At 35.2% G+C, this 21008-nt stretch overlaps 1 protein-coding gene across 3 annotated transcripts in view; it reads right to left on the minus strand.

The window, feature by feature from the left end:
* The window catches only part of OLA1 (Obg like ATPase 1), a 183319-nt gene that overhangs the window by 64631 nt on the left and 97680 nt on the right, over positions 1-21008 (minus strand). For all 3 annotated transcript variants that reach the window (XM_021715889.1, XM_008064751.2, XM_021715890.1), the window contains one exon: positions 3461-3636. In XM_021715889.1, the coding sequence (XP_021571564.1) occupies positions 3461-3636 (176 nt within the window). The remainder of the gene's footprint in view (positions 1-3460; positions 3637-21008) is intronic.

Genomic DNA, 21008 nt, shown 5'->3' on the forward strand with positions numbered 1-21008 from the left:
AAATCTGACAATATCAAGTATCCTATCTGACAATAGGATAAACTCTCTCAGTGTTATCTACTAAAGTTGAAGACATACACACACTATCGACTTCCAAATATATACACATTAGACTACCCTTAAGTATATCAGGCTGCAAAGAATGTTCACAGTAGCATTGTTCATAATTATTAAAAGCATGAGGAAAAATTCAAATGCCCATCAACAGTAGAAAAGATATTTTAAGATATTTTAAATATTTTGCAGCAAGGAAAATCAATGAATTAAAGATAAATGCAACATGAATAAACAGTACAAAATAATAGTGAAAATGCTCATACAAGTATATACAACATAATGCCATTTATAATATATATAGTATGATACCATTTATATAAGTTCAATATCAGGCAAAACCAATTCATATTGTCTTAAATGGTACATATGCTGGTGGTATAAAAAGCATGAGTATTATTACTATAAAAAGTCGAATAATGATTAGCTGTAGGACAACAAAGAGAATTAAGACTAGTAAATGAGAGGAAAATTTGGGTGTGCTAACAGTGTTTTATTTCTTGACATGTGAGGAGGTTTTACTAGTTTTCTTTGTTTTGTCTCACTGTGTTGCCCAGGCTGGAGTATAATGGCATGATCATGGCTTACCACAGACTCAAACTCCTGGGCTCAAGTGATCCTTCTGCCTTATCCTCCTGAATAGCTGGGACTACAGGCATGTCTGGCTACTTCTCATTTTTCTATTTTTTTTGTAGAGACAAGATCTCACTATGTTGCCCAGGCTGATCTCAAACTCCTGACCTCAAGCAACCCTCCCATCTCAGCCTCCCCAGGTACTGGGATTATAGGCGTGAACCATCACACTTGACAGCTAGTGTTTGCTTTACAATTATATGTTCAACTATTTATATGAGATAATGCATGTTTTTATATGTCATATTTTACAACTTAAAAAGAAAATGTTGGTCAGGCACAGTAGCTCATGCCTAAAATCTCAGCACTTTGGGAGGATGAGGCAGGAGGATTACTTGAGCCCAGGAGATTGAGACCAGTCTAGGCAACAAAGCAAGACCTAGTCTCTACAAAAAATTATCCAGACATGGTGGTGCACGCCTAAAGTCCCAGCTACACAGGAGGCTGAGAGTAGGAGTGCCTGAGCCCAGGAGTCGAGGCCACAGTGAGCCGTGATCATGCCACTGCAGTCTAGCCCGGGCAACAGAGTGTGACCTCAACTCAGAAGGAAAAAAGAAAATGTTAAAAAACCAAAAAGAGAGAGAGAGTGAGAGAGACAAACTGGTCCTGTAGCCAGGCTGATCTGGTTGAAAAACCTGATCTGTAATGTAAGTGCAAAATCTTAAGCAATTCTTACAACCTCTTGAAATTTGAGTTTCCTCAATGGTAACATGAAATAATAATATATACATATTGCATGTTGTGTGGTATAAATAAGATAACATATTTCAAAAGTCTACAACAGTGTCTGGCTCAATAAATAGAAATAAAAGATGTTCGTGCACAGAAAAATTCAATACTATAAATGTTAATTCTCCCAAAATTGTTATAGATAATCAAAATCCTGTTTTTGATAAAAATAAACTTAAAAAAAATTCTAAAAGCCATCTGTTTTACCATATTTACAAGTATTGAGTTTGATACAAGATAGTTTATAGCATGCATTCTCAATAGGGTAATATTGACCATAGTGGGGGCAAAAAATGATTCTTAGGGGAGTGAAAACAAATATTAACTATTTAAAATTATTTGTAGGCTGGGCACAGTGACTCATGCCTATAATCCCAGCACTTTGGGAGGCTGAGGTGAGAGGATTGCTTGAGCCCAGGAGTTGAGACAAGCCTGGGCAACATGGTGAGACCTTGTCTCTGCAATAAATTTGCATTCTAGCCTTGGCAACAGAGTGAGACTTTGACTCAAAAAAAAAAAAAAAAAATTATTTGTGGCTCTCAAAAGTTCAACTCTCAAAAATTCAACTCTATCTGAAAAAAAAGTCATATATATTAGTATTTAATTTCTCATTAGGGAGAAATTAAAATAATTTAAATTCAATTTTATTTTTTTCCTTAGAGGTGATCATGAAAAATAGTCTGAGAAAACTTATCTATAATTTGTTCTGAAGCAGCTGGATCTAACATGAGGAAATAAAAAAGTAGAATCACAGTTTTTGGAAATAAGAAAATTGGGCTATAATGCTTTCCATCTATCCAGAAGAGCTTAACAATGAAGGAGAAAATGAATGGACAGGTGTTTAGATTTTCCTGTAAACATAAGTTCAGGCTATGCTTTTAAATCTTGTACAGGAATTTTAGGAAAATGGTTAGAAGTGAGCATTGTTACAAGGAATAATAGCACCCAACATTCTAGTTTTCTTTGAGAGAAAAAGCCAGGAAAATGGTAGCCCAAGAATTTCAGAAGAGCCTGATGCCCCTTTTTTCCATTTAAGTATAAACAAAAGTTTAAGTGTAAGCAAGACTGAGAAATTTATTAAGTCAGAAATTTATTGTTAAGCCACATATTGAGACCCCATCCAAAAAACAAAGAGCAAATAAATAAATGAGGAAAGAAAGCAGGCACAATCAAAGTTTTTGAAAATGAAAAAACAAATGCACGTATTAAAAATACATGAAAAATTAGAAAAATCTTTCCTATGACAAAGATGCAAGAAAAGCAAGAACAATCTATAGAGGATGTTAATAAGTGAGAAAATGTATAGTTAAGGCATTGCTTTACAATTCATATTCAAACTAAAAGCATCAAAACAGATTTTGGAACATTTACTAAAATGTTACTAATGATTATATGCTAATAATGTGGTAGAAAACACATTTAAATATTAAGGGCAATGATGCATGTTTTCATTTGATAAAAGATTAAAATGGGCCATTGCCTTGCTAACGCTATGATGTGGCCATGTTCTTTTTGAGCTATGGCCAGTCCATGTTTCTTAAGCCTTGGCCTCCTCCCCACCCTTGGGGAGGTGAATTCCTTCTTCTCTCTTTCTCCAATTTACTTTCTAAATAAACTATATTTTCTAATCTAAAAAAAAAGATTAAAATGATCTGTTTAGTCAACCCCTATGAAAGACCAATTCTTTATATAAATTACTTCTTCAGATCCATAAAACTCACATATTCAGTCATTTCTCTACATCCTGTATTTCCTCATAAAACCATACTTCATTAACACTGTAACTTGAAGATCTACATAATAACCATATAAGCATACTTACTGCTAACTACTGCTTGCTAAGAAGATCCTAAATAGCCTATTCCCATAACCCTTGGTTGCCTAAAAACAAAATAAAGTTTTTCAAAAATTTTTTAACAGAAATAACCCTTTAATTCTAAACCTCCACAGCAACATTAGATATTTTATATGCATTATTTTCAAAAGTTTTAATAAAGAAAAATAAACTTTTGAGTAGCCAAAGAAGCTATAAACTTTTACTTACATATTCGGGCTTTAGTTTTTTATCTCCTCCTCTCACAGCCACCTTTTCTAGTTTATCTATAATGGGTCCAATCATTTCCTCATCTTTAAGCTGAAGCTCTTCGTGTATTATTTCTATATCTCGAATAGGATCTACACTTCCTTCAACATGTGTGATATCATCATCTTCAAAAGCACCTAAAATGAATTAAAGGGAAACAATTCAATAAACAAATAATACAGAGGGTCATTACGATTAGAGTAAAAGACTACTAGAAGGTTAACAATTAGTTATAGTGAATAAATTATTCTGAATCTATGCAAGTTGACATAGCATTTTTTTCCCATTTCATAATACCAAGGATACCAGTAACAAAACAGTAGTTCAAGAGCCTCAAATATTTCAAAAACTGGTTGAAGTAAATAAAATTATGGTCTTTACAAAAAAAAGTATATTCTGGAACTACCGGCATTTCCAATTTTGGTACATTAAGAGACACTGAATTCCAGGCATGAAAGCCTGAAGTTCTAAACTGCACTATTAGGGTTTCCAAGGGAAACCAGATTTAGGGAGGGGGGGGCCTGAAATCATCTGGCAGACCTCTTCCCTGCTTCAATCTACTTTATCACTGTGGTTCTGACGGTGATTAGATAATGAACCACTCAGACACACAATTTACACAGCAGCTAATTTCATCGGCCTGATTTGAGGGTATGGTTTTTAGGGGGCTATCAAAGAAGCAGATGAAGGTACATTTGTCATATATGAGTGACAACCATTCACACTATCTGAACAAAATGGTGCTGGCCCTTATTAGAAACACATGCTATTATCACATATTTAAAGTGAGTTGAAGCCATAATTTCAAATTGCCAACTGGAAACATAAGGGTAAAACAACCAGATATTACTGAAGCATGTGTACTGACTTTATGCCCTTTTGAAGACATAATGTGGCAACATAATTCAACTGGGATTTACTCAAATTACCAGATAAAGAACAGTATCACAAAAAAATGAACAAATACAAAGAAATATTATAACAGAAAGCAATGACATACCCACAAAACAATAAACACATTTATAAACAAATTAATTTCATTAAAATTACCAATTAGATTACAGTACCAAAATGACATGTTTTCAAACATAAAACATCAATTATTTTATACAGAGGTATCACACAAATCATGAGAGACAGTTTGAGTTTGGTAAGAGAAATAGTGAATATAGCTCATATCATTAGATATTAAAGACCAAAATATTCTTGCTATAGGTTACAAATAGTTTTTAAATATAATTTCCCAGAATGAAAAATAATTCAGTTGTTTGTATCTTAATGTGGATAACTCAGTAATAATAAAAGCATATTACTGAAATATTTAAAGTAATATTTAAACTTTTTTGGACATTTCATTATGATGTTGTACTATATAGTGTCAAACTTATATGAACAAAATTAGCAAGAAATGAGGAGCTACATTATATTTTACCATAAACACAACAGACAGATAGTGGTTGGTAATTTTTTTGAATCTTTGAAAATATGAAAGAAGTCTTCCTGAAAGCAAAAAGTTATTTACCTCTTGTCAAGATTTGAAGCATCTTACACAAACGGCATAATAAAATAGAAAAATAAAAAGTCAGCTTCCTGGCAGTCAAGCAACATGAATAACCTGGTCAGTTATAGAAGTAACTAAGCTTTCTATGACATACAGAATGAAACATATCCTATATAATTGTCTCTATGTAGTGGCTACCACTATAGTGATGTCCTCAATAACATAACCACAATTAATCCATTAGCAGGTTTTAAATGGCAATTTCTTAGTTATAACCCTCATTTTTAACCAAGTGGATAATAGAGAAGACCTTAGTAATTGCAATCTTCTGAAAGCAAAGAAAACAAAGCTCTCTGATGGCCTAAGCTACTCCAAGAAAAATCTAGAATAAAGGTGGAAAGGGGAGAATCATTTGTCTATCTAATAACCTTCAAATTATCTTCTAGGCTGCACTTTGCCTAGACTGTCAAGAATTAGCTTAGGAAAGGAATGATGACTGTATCATCACTAATCAGTTCCCCCTACTATAAGAAAAAAACTTGAACCACAGTCCCTACAATACTCTGGATTGCACTGTTGTTCCTATGCCCCAAGGTTAGTATTACTATTATATGTACTCATATAGTGAAGTGGCAAATGGCATCATAAAAATTTAAATTTATTTTTGAAAATAAGCATTGCCTAATATTAAGATAAAAATTAAGTGAAGGGAACATTAGAGCTATCTGTAAAACAGAATACCTTATGATAAAATGGGTCCTAGAACAGTTATAATAACAAAACTTCCATACAATTAGGTGGCCATTTGGGCAATTTGTTATTTCACGGGGCTAAAAAATTGAAGATTATTTTTCAAAGACATGCTCCTGGGTCAACAGACTTCACCATATACTTATGTTACAGCATTCCTTCACGATCAGGTGCTAAAAGAATATAGTCTTTGAAGTCAGACAGACTTACTGGTCATAGAATCTTAGACAAATTACCTAACCTGTATGAAGGTGCTTTTACCTCTCAGAAAATGGATATGGTTAAATAAGATAATACATGTAAATTGCTTAAAGAGAGCCCAACACACAGAACTCTTTCAGTAATTGGGGCATATACTATTGTTAATGATGTAAGAATTAGTAATTTAGAAAAATTCTACAGCAACATACTCAAAACATTAATTTTGAGTGACATAGTTTTAAGCTACTCATCTCACCTTGGAAAAGGTTAAAATAAACTTTGACAATTTACAAGTTTTTTTCTCCCCCAAAATTCTTACTAATTCACTAGCACACTTTTAGCCTAGTCCATAGCCAAAGTTATTTCAACTTGAATTAAAATAGTGTTTAGTTTTAGTGTACTAGTAAATTTAGAAGACAAAGACTATTATACTGAATCGCTTGATGAGAAAGCTATTTCCATTACAATTTCCTTTCAATCTTTATGATTATGTCAAGGAGAAAGTCTCAGTTTGATGCTGATTTTTAATGTTTACCATTTTTAAATTCATCTTTTTATCAACAGAGCAGGCTTCAGACTCAGAGCTTCTTTATAAAACTAGTTTCACTGTATTTATTTTTATTATCTTCAATTTTGGCAAGTGATACTAATTTTCCACTTACATTAGTGACAAGGTTTCCTGTTTAAATATATTTAACCAAAAATGTGAGTAATTATGTTTTAAGTATTAAATTTAGATCAACATATATAAAATAATATTTTTGGTAAATTACTCCTATCAAGAAGAATGCCTGAAAATATTAATTATAGTCATTTTGACGGTGGTAGGATATGATGTGATTTTTTAAAAACCTTATTTCTGGTATTATGAGATGTAGCAGCATTTTTACATTCAATTAGTTTTGAGAACATTCCTCTCTCTATTCACTGGATAAAATAGGGTAATGTGATAGAGCATGTATGTGTATACTGAGGAGAGGGAGGGGCTGTGCAACACTTCAACTAGGATAGGCAGGAAGACCTCTGTGAGGAGATGACATTTGGAATAAAACCAGAATGGCCAGAATGAGATAGTAATGTGAAGATCTGAGAGAAAAGGGTTCTAAGAAGTATAAAAGAGTATAAAAGTTCTAACGTGGAAATAAGCTTGAAGTGTTTCAAAAACAGAAATATGGTTACTATAGATGAACCTCAGGAGAAGATGGCAGAGAGTTTAAGGTAGAGAGGTAGAGCAGTTCACATACATTTGTAAACCATGACAGTTTGGATTTTATTCTAGCTGCAATGTGAAGCAATTGGTTGGCGTTTTGAATAAAGGAGAGTTAAGGTGGTAAGATATAATTTATGATTTAAAGAGCTCACTTTACCTACTTTATAAAGAACAGACTCTGAGGAGGCACAAAGACTAAGTTGGGAAGCCAGTGTAGTGGTGCCAGTGAGAAATAACCAGATGAAGGAAAGCTGAAATAAGATTGCAGAGAAGGTAAGTGTGCTGGGAATGTGTTTTAGAGATGAACTAGATGTAGGAAGTAAGGCCATGAATGAAGATATAAAATCACGCTGTCAAATGCATTTAAAGTTACAGGTCTGTGTGACGTGACTCAGAGCAATCCCACACTCAGATGTCTGATGGCAGAGAATTTGGCAAGGGACCGGGGAGTGACAAGCAGTCTGAGAAAGAGCAGTCTGTTCTGATGAAAGTGGGGGAAGGAAACTGTTTCGGGAAGGAAGGTGCACTCAACTGGCAGGCGGCGTTTGGAGGCAAAGATAGACAAAGTATAGAAAACTGATCACTGGCTTTGGCAAACACGCAATTCACGGAGAAATACTTTACAGATTACATCCCTTTCTGTACTACTTCTTCCACATATCAGAGATGAGAATATTGCATCTAAAGGATGCAAACACAGACCTATCCACTTATAACTCAAAAGTCCAAAAGAATTTACTTTTAGCAGTTCTGCATTCATTGAATTTTGAGAATAATCCTCTCTCTATATTATAGATATATTAACTGTATAAAGTAAAACACAGTAAGATTTCTCACAGTTTGTGAAAGAGATCCTGTCAAGAAAGTGGCCTGCTTAGAAACCAATGCCACTTTTCAAGACTCATATTCCAAGTAAACTGGCATAAATAAACAAAAATCATACTTGACCAGTTAACTGCAAGTTGGTCAACCAACTGACACAGAATCACTGACACCACACATATCACCACAATCAAAAGAAAACTACGTTCACAGAAGCATTCAAATCAAGTTTCACATAAGGTTTCCTTATTGTCCAAGGTAACTCTATGCCTAAAGATAATGGAGCAGTGTTTTCAGAGTTCTAAGGAATGAAAACATAGCTCAAGAATTTTATACCCATCCAGGCTGTTTTTCCTCCTTGGGAATACAGAATAATGGTGAATGGTGAATACTCTGTGCACTTTATATACTCTCTATATAACCACGTCTAAACAATCATAAGAATTATGTCAATAAAATAGAACATATACAATATAAACTATAAAAATTACACCCAAAGGATTGGTTCCAGGACTGCCTGAGAGAACCAATAATCTGAGATAACTAACATGCTTAAGTCCTGTAGTGAGTCCTACAAAACCCATGTATAGGAAAAATGGGCCCTCCCTACTTGCAAGTTTCTCATAGAATATTGTATTTTCTATCCACAATTGTTTGGAAAAAAGCTGTGTTTAAGTGGACCCATGTAGTTCAAACCCATGTCATTCAAGAGTCAACTATAATGACAAACTGAAGTTAAAGCACAAATGCACTAATTTCTTCATCTTTTGTAGTCTGGAACCAATAGATGCTATATAAAGCTGAAACATGTAATTAAAAAAATAATAATTTCTCCAACTTTTTAGGTTTTTCTTTTAGTGTTTTTATGATCCTTTTTCCTAAGTCTAGTGAGATAACTTAAGAACATGTCGTTTAAAAAAATCAGTTATTTCTTCTGCATTATTTCAGTTATTTTTCTTTCAAACTCAAAATTTAGTATTCTATTTACAACAGTATGTATACTTTATGATCACATTTATATAAAACTGTTTCTCTCTCTTAATGACATTGACTAAACGCTAATGAAAATAATTTCTGGGCAGTAAGCTATTGAGTAATTTTTTTTCAATTAGAAAAATCTTTATTAGTTTTTTTCTCATTTAAATTTTTTATACTAAGCATGCATTGTTTCCACAAACACAAGTCATTATTTAAAAGTCTTTAAAGAAACACAATAAACAAGTTTAATTTGTAAAATAATCTATATAAGTTGTAGTTAAAATTTTGGTTTTGTAGTGACTAGCCACAAGGAGAAAATTATTATTACCATAAAGTTATATGTTTAATCATTCTTATACATATAAATGGGTAACTGAAATAATATTAACTATTGTAATTTAGCCAGTTGCAAAAATAAACAAATAATATTAACTATAGTAAGCCCTCATTTTTTAAACTATTTGCTATAGAAAAAAGTTAACCATAATAGGCTTAAACTGGATTCCTTCACAAAGATTTCATACCCAGCAATGTTTCCTTTCACAATAAGCACTCTTTTCAAACCTTCTAGACTTTTCTCACATTTCCAGCGTTTTCCAATTCTCCCCTGCTACCCAGCAGATGACCTAACCTTTCTGCCTTCACAGGGAAAATGCATGTCATTTTTGGAAAGCTAAAACTTCTTTTTGATTTTACTCAATCTTTCCTTCTTCCAAGCAATAAAATGGAAAACATCACCTTCTATTATTTCTGGTCAATCTCTCTCCCATCTCTGTTCTGGATCCTATCTTCTCCCAAGAAGTTTGCTCCATAGATTGTTCCTTCTATTTCCTAAGACCTCAGTCGATTATGACTCCCTCCTATATTTTTATCAATTTCCACTATAACTCTCTCATCAACATTTAAGTAGGCTTATGATTCTACATTAAATAAACCATGTCAGTCACTCTGGACATTAATTCATACTCCAGGCATTGCTTTCTTTCCTCCCATTTAGGGCTAAGCTTTTTGAAAAAGCTATCTTTATCTGCTCTCTTCACTTCTTTATCTCCTACTTATAACTCAACCCACTGCAGACTGGCATATGCCTCCCCGAGCTACCAGAAATTGATCTTAGAAAGGACACCAATGATTTGGTCTCGTGATGCTAAATCAAATAGTCACTGTTCAGGAATCTTGAATGACCACCCAGTAGCATTTAACTTCAGAGCATTGAATGTCTCTTCCATTGCTTCTTTCTAACTGCATTCTCTTGATTTTCTTCTATTTTCTCTGGTCATCCCTTTCCTTACTGTAACTTCCCCATAAATGTTGATGCCCCTTTTAGCTCTCTTCTCTTATCCCTGTATCACACTCTCACTAACAGAATCTCCAGCTCAGAATTCCCCTGGATGGTTCCAGTATACTCTGAGGCAATATCTAATAAAATGAACCAAAAAATCTTTTTAGTTAGTTATGTAAATAATTTCTAATATAAAATCTATTCATTTGTGAATAAATGTAAAATGTCAATGCTTATATTAAAATTGTGACTTTTCTAATTTGTGTACCTCCTTTACAGAAGTTCATTCAAAACACATAAATATTTATTTGATGAGTTGCATTTGAATATCTATTTAGTATTGGATATTCTGCATGATATTTATTTCTTGGTATGATGTGGAAGAAATGATGAGTTGGCCCTTTTTAATGATTATAAATGGACTGAAGATTAATCAGTTTACTCTTTCACTCAAAGCCTGTCTTATTCCATAAAGATTTTATTAAGAAGGATAAATCTATTCTCTGTTTAGGATGCTAAATCAGCTGTGAAGGACTTCAGAAATAAAAATATACTTTAGAAATTCAGGACTTCAGGGAACAGCTTTCCTATATTGCTACTTAAACTTAGGTTGTATTCAGTTCATGGAAGCAAAACATGTCTTGATAGATATAAAATAGATTTTAAAACACATGATATATTGAAGACTACAGGTTTCAAAGCCAATACTTTATGAACCATCTGTCAAAGAAACCTTGACAAAGAAACCTACTATGGTTTGAATGTGTTCATAAGTCCATGTGTTGAAAACTTGGTCCCTGATGTAGCAGTGTTGGGAGGTGGGAACTTTGGAAGGTGATTGTGTCATAAGGATTCTGGCCTCAGAAGCTTCCTTACCATGCAATGCCCTATGCTGCCTTGGGACTCTGCAGAGTCCCTACCAGATGCAGCCCCTCAACCTTGGACTTCCTAGTCTCCATAACTGTAAGAAATAAATGTATTTTCTTCATAAATTAGTTAACTACAGGTATTCTTCGTTATAGCAACAGAAAACAGACTAAGACGCCTTGATACTCCAAACAGAGTTTTCTTGGGAAGAAGAAGGTGTGTGGTCAAGTTCAGCCTATTTAACATATGCTTTTCCATCTTCTACCACTATACAGTGCAGAGAAAGAAGTGTCTGGTATATAAACCGATACATGAACTGCCACTCTCTCAACACATATGCAAACAACAATATACCTTGCTAAATATAAGTTTCCCAATTGAAGAAAACTTCCTTATATATCTAACAATGTACTAAGTCTGTGAGAATAAAAATAAAAATAAGCCAGGCTCGGTGGCTCAGCCTGTAATCCCACGCCTTGGGGGGCTGAGATGAGTGAATTGCCTGAGCCCGCAGGTTCGAGACCTGCCTGGGCAACTTGGTGAGACCTCATCTCTACAATAAATCAAAAATTAGCTGGGTGTGGTAGCACGCGCCTGTAGTTCCAGCTACTTGGAAGGCTGAAGCAGAAGGATCGCCGGAGCCCAGCAGGTCGAGGTTGCGGTAGCCGGGAGTGGCCACTGCACTCCAGTCTGGGCGACAGAGTGAGACTCCAACTCAAATAAATAAATAAGTAATAAAAATAAAATAATAAGATCTTGGTTTTAATAACTGGACAATCTGGTTTAGAAACAAATCTAATCTGTTAAAAAGAGAAAGCAATACTCACTAGCAAGAACTTTACATATAAGTACAATTAATAACAAGTAAATAGCAAGGCCTTTAAAAGTAGGAAAAAAATCATATAGGGTAAGAAGATGAAGAAAGGCATGACAAGTAACAGGGAAAATAATTGGATAAAAAACAAAGGTTAAAATGAACAAAGCTTACTGGAGAGCTGAACACAGTGAGAAATTGCCTGGAAGAACAGTAGAAGATAAAAGCTGATTACATCAGGTTGGGGTGAAGAACAGGGAAGTCCAACTATCAGGAGAAATCTGGAGAGCTCATCTGCTAGTCAACAGGAAGCCAACAGGTGTGCATGTTAATGAGTAATGTGGAAAGCAGCACTTTAGAAAGACTAACCAGAGGTAAAGAACCAGCTAAAAGGGAACTGCTATACTTCAAAGATGATGAGAAGAACTGTACTAGGATACTGATGGGAGATACAAAAACAGGATGAATAGTGAGGCTTAACTAAAGAATATGATGTCAACTGATAATCAAAGTACAGGCTCTGGAAAAAGAGAAACAACATTATTACACACATATATGGTAATATTAAATCATAGCACCAAGATATACTGTATGCTACAATATTTCACACTGCTCTCCAGTTTGTCCTCTGTGGTAATCAGAAACCGTTTTAAATATTTATATTCTAATCCAGTGTCCCACCAAAATCACTAGGAGGTTAGGGCCTGAGTTCCTAAACCAATAGAAAAAGATACATTATTAAATATAATGTGGCTGGGCTCGGTGGCTCAGCCTGTAATCCCAGAGCTTTGGGAGGCCAAGGTGAGTGAATTGCCTGAGCCCGTGGGTTCGAGACCCGCCCGGACAACTTGGTGAGACCTCAGCTCTACAATAAATCAAAATTAGCCGGGCATGGTAGCGTGTGCCTGTAGTTCCAACTTCTTGGAAGGTTGAAGCGGAAGGATCAATGCAGCCCAGTAGGTCGATACTGGGGTAGCTGTGAGCATGACACTACACTCCAGTCTGGGCGACAAAGTGAGACTCCAACTTAAAAAATAAAATAAATAAATAAATAAATAATAATGTTAGAAATCAAGACAAGAATATTCTGCTAAAAAAACCTCTTTTATCTTTTTAAATTTTTAATCCAGGTTTCAAAGCCAAGGCCTATCTTATGTCAGAACTCTGGTTCCCATCTTCTTTATAATTCTCTAGCTCATTAATATTCAAGGAGAAGGGAGGGAGCTAAACTTTCACTGGCAACTCACTTAACATTTATAACTTTATTCATGAACATCGAAAAATATAAGGTCTTATTTATTTTCCATAACTGATGTGACAAAAATTATTTACTGCATTGTGAGAAGGAGGATGGTGTAAAGGGAGAGGTGGTTAAAGCTATTTATTGCACACTCCAAATGCTCTGATTTCAAAGTATACTTTAAGTCCTGGCTTACGGGTATACTTTAAAACTAGTCTTAATCTAGATATTCCATCCTGACAACAAAAGTCATTTGAACAAAACCAGAATCTAATTCATAGCTGGACCTAAAGCTTGTAATATTTATCTCTCATTAAATAAGATGTGTACCCCTACCTATCACCATATACAAAAATCAACTCTAAATGGATCAAAGACCTAAACGTAAAACCTCAAATTTTAAGAATCTTAGAAAACACAGGAGATACCCTTAAGGAAATTGGAATAGGCAGCCAATTCCTGATCAAAATCCCAAATGCCCATGCCATAAAAGATAACATAGACAATTGGAAGCTCATTAAACTGAAAAGCTTCTGCAAGCAAAATAAACCTTGGTCAAGACAGTAGGGACACGATCCACAGAATGGGAAAAAATATTTGCCAACTGTCTTTCTAACCATGCCTGACATTCAGGATCTACAAGGAATTCGAATGTGCCAAAAGGAAAAAATAAAATAAAATAAACAAACCAGCCCTATTAAAAGGTGGGAAAAAAATATGAATAGACACTTTTCAAAAGAAGACATATGCACAGCCTCACTAATCATCAAAGAAACGCAAATTAAAACCACAGTGAGATATCACCTAACTCCAGTCAGGATGGCCATAATCAGTAACTCAAAAAACAACAGATGCTGGAGAGTATGTGGGGAAAAGGGATACCTCTATACTGTAGGTGAAAGTGTAAACTAGTACAACCTCTGTGGAAAACAGTGTGGTGATTCCTAAAAGATCTAAAAATAGACCTTCCATAATGATCCAGCAATCCCCCTTCTGGGAATATACCCAGAGAAACTCAAATCATTCTATTAAAAAAAAAAATACCTGCACACACGTTTATTGTAGCATTATTCAAAATGGCAAAAACATGGAACCAATTGTGCTGCCCATCAAAAGTGGACTGAATTTTTTTTAATATGATACATATACATAATGGAATATTATGCAGCCATAAAGGACAAAATGATGGAACTTCGCAGCAACTTGGATGGATATATAGTCTAGAATACTCAGTGATCTATCACAGAAACAAAGAACTGAGTACTACATGTTCTCACTCATAAGTGGACCCTGAACATTTATCATAATACTATAAGAAAGGAGTTGGCAGTAGCGGGAAACTGCTGGGAGGCTGGGGGTGGGGGGACACAAAACATTAATAAGGGTGCCTGATCTCAAACCAGGTGAAGTGGGGATCAAAGGGGGACCCAAACTTTACCTGTACAATGATTACTTATCTACCTAATCCTGAATTGTACCCCACATCTTTAAAATAAATTAAAATGGATTTAAGTAAATAAGATGTGTAGTTTTAAACACTTTCCTGAAGTCAGGAAGTGGGAAAAAGGCATCTACATGTATTATATTTACTTAAAATATCAATGTGCCTTCCTTATGATATCAGGGGACAAGGCAAATTTTGGAATACACAAAAGAACTATTACATCATTCTGCTAACAAAATCCACTAAAAAGAATGTAGATTTAAGTCTTTAGCCTTCCAAGTTTGAAGTAAATGAAAATAGCTGTATCAATCACATTTTAATTATTTGAAGTGAATATATTTATAGATCTTTGATAAACAAAATATTTTGTAAACATACAAAAATAGAAATAATAGATCTAGTAACATGAAGAGTTTATTACTTGATGCAGAAGTATAAATGATGTAATACAAATGCACTTGGTAAGGCTGTATTGATTTACAATAACAAATCAATCAAAAGTGGTCTTTAAATTCTTACAGCCTTTGTTTTCTAGGGGAAAAACCTATTATTTGAGACTTAGCAAAGACCCTAAAATAACCCAGTCTATGCAACATTGTTTAACATTGGAATAGAAAATAGAACTATGGGTAGCTAGAAGAGTTTGTCCTTGCTTTGTTTCTCTCCCCTCTCCTCTTCCTTGCTCCTCTCTCATTCAGGGAAAGACTCTAAAACTAAAGCTCGGGCAAGAGGAAGAAAACTAGCAACCCTTTGACATATTCAAAAATTGATCAAGGTTTTTAAAAAGCTTAGTGAAATAAAATACACGTGGCTGATTTGAAGGACCAATCTAAAATTAAAGAAAATATAAGCGATTCATGCAGGACTTCTGCACAAAGTAAGCTTATACGGAAGCAATCAAGTAAAGCTATAAGTAAAAATAATTCCAAATTTTGAGACACATAGATATTTAGCATAGGAGAGAATAATACAGTGAGTCAGTCAGGTTCTAAGGAACTTTAAAACAAATTTTTCCATAATATTCTCCTAATTTTAAGAGTTCATTTAAATTTTTAAAAATATGCTTTTAAGTTGTGAATCAAAAACAAAACATTGAATAGGAAGGATGAGATAAATAAAGAGGAGAAAAAGCAGGTAAAAATACATGAAAAACATTTAAATTGGAGGTTATATTAGTGTAGTAGAAAGCAAAAGCCTTTTGGTTATGACTGATACCACCTAACTGATAGGAACCAACACATTACAATATTATACAATGTAATTCCTTTAAATGTACAAAACACCAGAAAATTCTGTTTAACAGTTACTGGCATTCTACTTTATATTGTAGATAATTAGATATCTGCACCATTAAAGAATCCTTAAAGTCACTTAAAAGTTATGAATTACAACCTAGAGTCAATACCTGTACTTAATTATATGCAATTGCTCAAGGGTTTTACATTTTTAGTTGCTGCAAGATATCAACTCTTTCCAAAGAAATAGGGAGAAAAGAAGTCTCTTAATGAGAACTGGCATTCATCCAACGTTTTCACTTCTTATTCCTTATTATATAATAGATTCCTTAAATGTGCAAAAAGCAAAGTTAATCAATAATATGTTGAATTATTATTATCATTTTTTGAGTCACTCTATGACCCAGGCTAGAGTGCTGTGGCACAATCATGGTTACTGCAGCCTAGACCGGCTGGACTCGGGCAATCCTTCCACCTCAGCCTCCCAAATTGCTGGAATTACAGGCATGTGCCACCACTCACAGTTAATTTTTTGATTTATTGTAGAGATGAGGTCTCGCTATGTTGTCCAGGCTGGTCTCAAACTCCTGGGCTCAGTAAGTCCTCTTGCCTCAGCCTCCCAAAGTATTGGGATTACAGGCATGAGTCACAATACCTGGCTGATACTTTGAATTGATATTAATTTAGATTCTGCCTTACTTCCACTGCTGAGCTAGCTGCTTTTGTTGTATTTATCCTTCCCAATAGTCATCTTACTAATTCCCTGACTTACAAAACACTGCTTAACTTAAACTCACTTTCTGCCAGTAGAAAACGTCCTGTAAAACTGGCCTCGCGCCCACCTTTCCATCCTCTCCACCACCACTCTCCATAAATCCTCAGTTCAGGTCAAACTCTTATACTGACTCACGAACCCTGAACATTCCTCATGCTTAACTAACACAATATTTTTGCCACTTCCTTTTTTTGGGCCTCAAAGATAAATATCCTTCCTTTCTATTTATTACAGATTATACCCATCCTTAAAATGCATAGCTTAGCTTCCCCTCATTTACAAGGCAATTTTAGAGGAATTCACGTCTAAGAGATCTCTACCTCAGTGGTACAGGAATCAGAAGAGACTTGTTTGGAATAAAATATAGTAAAACTGATGGTTAAGTGTATTGCTCTAAATGCAGCTTCTGAGATAGTCCATTTTTATGCCTTTCCAAGGAGTAAGGAGGAAAAAAATACAAAGAGAGAAACAATCAAAAACTAGAATTCTATTTTTATTATCAGTATGTAAGTTATGAACAAATAGGCCATGTAAACCCTCTACTATTCAGGAAATAAACTAAACAGCAAATCAGAGCTTAAACTTTTCTAATGTTGGTGCCCATAATTCCCCACTTTCAATCAAACTGAACTACTCTCAATGCTTTCATTTTCATTTCCATGCTGGTACTAATTCCTCTGCTTGGAATATTTTTCCTCCCCACTTCTGCCTTTCCAGAAAAGTTATGCATCTCTCATGGCCTTAATTAAATATCACTGAAATAGCATTTCCCTAGCAATATGCCTTCTCTAAACATACTCTCTTTTTCATCTGCTGCTATAATCTCTCCATTCTATTCATATGACCTGTAGCATGTACATCTAGTGTTAGAACGTGATTCCAAACCCAGTTACCTAGGCTTGGGAATTGTGTTTTAAATGCCTTTTAGTTCCCACCAGTGCCTTGATCTGAGCTGGGTATAAGATAAAGTGATGATTGAAGGAGCAATGAATGAATGAATGCCACAAATTATTAGCACTTAGAATGAAAACGATTAGAGGGGAACTAGATTCTAGCTGAAGCTAAACATGCAGCACAACAGCAAAGGATCAATTTCACAGCACACAGTAAGATATTTCACAAGCATTTCAAAGTGCTAAGCATATCAATCACAAAAATTACAAAAGAAGTAAAGCATAAAATACAGCAGACAACAGACTGCAAGAGTAGACACAAGAAGTTTCTTGTGTTTTATCTCTTCACCCCTGGTTTGCTTAACTGTTAGTAATGGATATACACTTAATTGTTTTCTGAGGACTTCTCTTGGGTGTGTTGCACTGGATTACATGTTTTAGTAAATACAGGCACTTTTAAATATATATAAATCAAATTAAGAAAAGGGAAAGCACACCTATATTTCATAACTAAAACCAATAAATATAGCAATAAAGAGAGAGAGAAGGAATTGATCAGCATGAATCAGGATTAAGGAGGGCCTTTCAGGGACATGTATTAACAAAGAGAAGCAGAGAGTCAAGAAGACAGTCCAGCAGGATGGAAGTGTAACAGAAGTGATTAAGGGTACAGACTCTTGAATCAGAACATCTGGACTCAAACCTAGAGACTGTCTAATTAGTTTTGTGATTAATTTCTCTGTGTCTTAGTTTCCTTCTCTGTAAAATGTAGACAATAACAGCAACTGCCTGTTGTTAAGATTAAAAGTGAGGATATATGTAAAGAGCTTAGGATGGTGCCTGGCACATAGCAGGCAGTCAGCACATATTAGCTATACTTATAAAAGAAAAGCTAGAGACAAGGTGTATTTGTGGGTTCCTCAACCTTGGCACTATGAATATTTGGGGACAGGTAACTCCTTGTTGCGGCGGTGACTGGCACTGCAGGATGTTTAACAGCACTCTTGGCCACTATAAACTAGATGCCAGTAACACACATGCCACACAAGCGTCCCAGCTGTGAAGATCAAAAACGTCTCCAGATATTGCCAACCCACAGTGGAGATGCACTAGTACACACTGAAAGAAAAAGGCTGTGCTATGTGGTAACCAAAAGATGTTACCATAGGTTCAAATGTGTAGATGTCAACTGACGAAAAGGTTCTGACACTGAGTTGAGAAGTTGAAGTTTAATCTCTCAGATTATTAAATTCCTACAGTGATTTTCAGAGACATGTTCCTGTGATCTTGCTCTCACTGCCTTGCTCGCTCCCACTGTCGTTAAAGGATTCTTTCAGCCATGTTCACGATCTGATAGCTTGGAGCTAGAGTGATGGTCACAAAGTAGTTGACTGTTGAGAACTAGTTACAGAAATGACATGAAAGTGGTCAAATCTTTTTTTTTTTAAGTAGAATTTACAAAGATTTTTTTTTTTTGTCTAGTGAGTAAGGTGAGTAATATCCAATTGAGAAGAAATGAAATGTGTCCAGTCATCCAACTGGAAGTGTAAATAACCAGTTAAAGGTATATATTTTAAGAGACATTTAACAAATATTTATTAAATGTTAATCACAAATAAAAGGTGTCAGGAGCTGGAAGGCAAGTTTCTAAGAAAAAGGTACTTTCTGCTTTCAAAGGTGTCAACAACCTAATAGGTGAAACAGAACAGCACATAACAAATATAACAAAGTAAACCTAAGATGTAGGAGAACAGAGAGGCAGTCGGTATTCAGTACAAGTTGATGGAAAAAGATAGCCTCAAAGTTTCTAAATGGTACACTGGTATTTTGTAGATGCCATTTAAAACTTAGATTAAGATTCATGTACGGTTTTGATGGGAGTATAAACTATTTTTTAATCCTATATTCAAGTGCAGTGATGCTGTGAGAAGAGAAAAAATATTATCTATGCTAGAGTTTGAAACTAGTGTTTAAACACTTGAAAAATGTAAACATGTGACAGGTATTAATCAGTCAAGTAAATGGCTGGCTATTAATTTTTTAAATAACTATTTTATACCTTATTCATAATATCAATGGATTCTGACTTTCACCTAGTTTTTCTAAGCTACAGAAGGGGGAATAGAAGGAATGTAAGAGGAGGGACTCACCAAGAACACCTGACGTTATAATAGGAAAGATGATGGCTTGACTAAATCCACATTACAGAATAGAGATCACATTTTTGGGTTCAAATGAAAAGTACTGTGAAGACAGATGTCCTAAAACCAGACAACATACCTCACAAAATAATTATACCCTCCAATAACCATTAGTTCTAAAATGAGAGCAGATGGAAGGAAGGATACGGTCTAGAGAGATTAAGGACAGGCAAGCAACCATGACCTTTGGGAGCAGATTGTGTAAGGTAAGCAACTGCATCTCCCATAATTTCCCCATGTAACCCTCCCTAACAGGCCCAACAAAATGAGTACCATCTACCTGAGATATTTCTAGAATTTCTACTGCAATCTCTTAAGTTCTTATCAATCCATAAGACCTAGTCATCACCATCAACAGTAGAGCCAGAGCAAACAATCACCACCAGGTGGTGCCAAATCAAAGCCCAGTACCAAAATGGATTTGGCCATGTCAGGCCCTGGTGACACTCCCCCATACCCCTGCAGCTAGCTGTACAGGTTCACTCCAGTCATTTCAGCCCCTTAGCAACAGTGACCCCATATTTTATTCTATTTAAACTTTTTGGCCCACATATCACATTATAGCAGAGAAAAGGTGGTTATTATATTATGTTCTTGGGGGTGGGGGGAGCAGGCAGTACACCTGGACTTTTTAAAGGCTAGTTACAGGCTGGACACAGTGGCTCATGCTTGTACGCCTATCACTTTAGAGGGCCTAGGAGGGAGGACTGCTTGAGCTTAGGCCTTTAAGGCCAATCTAGACAACATAAAATACAAATAAAAAAGTTAGGCAGGCATGGTGGTGCATGCCTGTAGTACAAGCTACTCAAGAAACTGGGGTGGAAGGATCACCTGAGCCCAGGAGTTCAAGGCTGTAGTGAGCCATGATGGTATCCCTGGCACAAGTAACAGAGTAAGACCACCAAATTAAAAAAAAAAAAAAAAAAAAAGACTAGCTAAAAATGAGTAAACTAAAAAAAACGTTTCTCCTGTTTTATGCCATACTTCAGTAATACAAACTCAGATACAGTCTTAAAAACAATCAGGAAATTATAAATAAGATACAGTATATAGCCAGGTACAATGGCTCACACCCATAATTCCAGCACTTTGGGAGGCAGAGGCGAGAGAATTACCTGAGCTCAGGGGTTTGAGACCAGCTTGAGCAACATGGCGAGACCTTGTCTCTACAATAAATAAAAAAATCAGCCAGGCATTGTGATACATGCCTGCGATTCCAGTTACTTGAAAGGCTGAGGGGGAAGGATCACCTGAACCCAGCAGATCGAGACTGCAGTGGCCATTAGGGTGCTACTG

Source organism: Carlito syrichta, unplaced genomic scaffold (genome assembly GCF_000164805.1).
Source record: "Carlito syrichta isolate Samal-C Ts95f unplaced genomic scaffold, Tarsius_syrichta-2.0.1 Scaffold307993, whole genome shotgun sequence".
In the NCBI taxonomy this organism is placed as follows: Eukaryota; Metazoa; Chordata; class Mammalia; order Primates; family Tarsiidae; genus Carlito; species Carlito syrichta.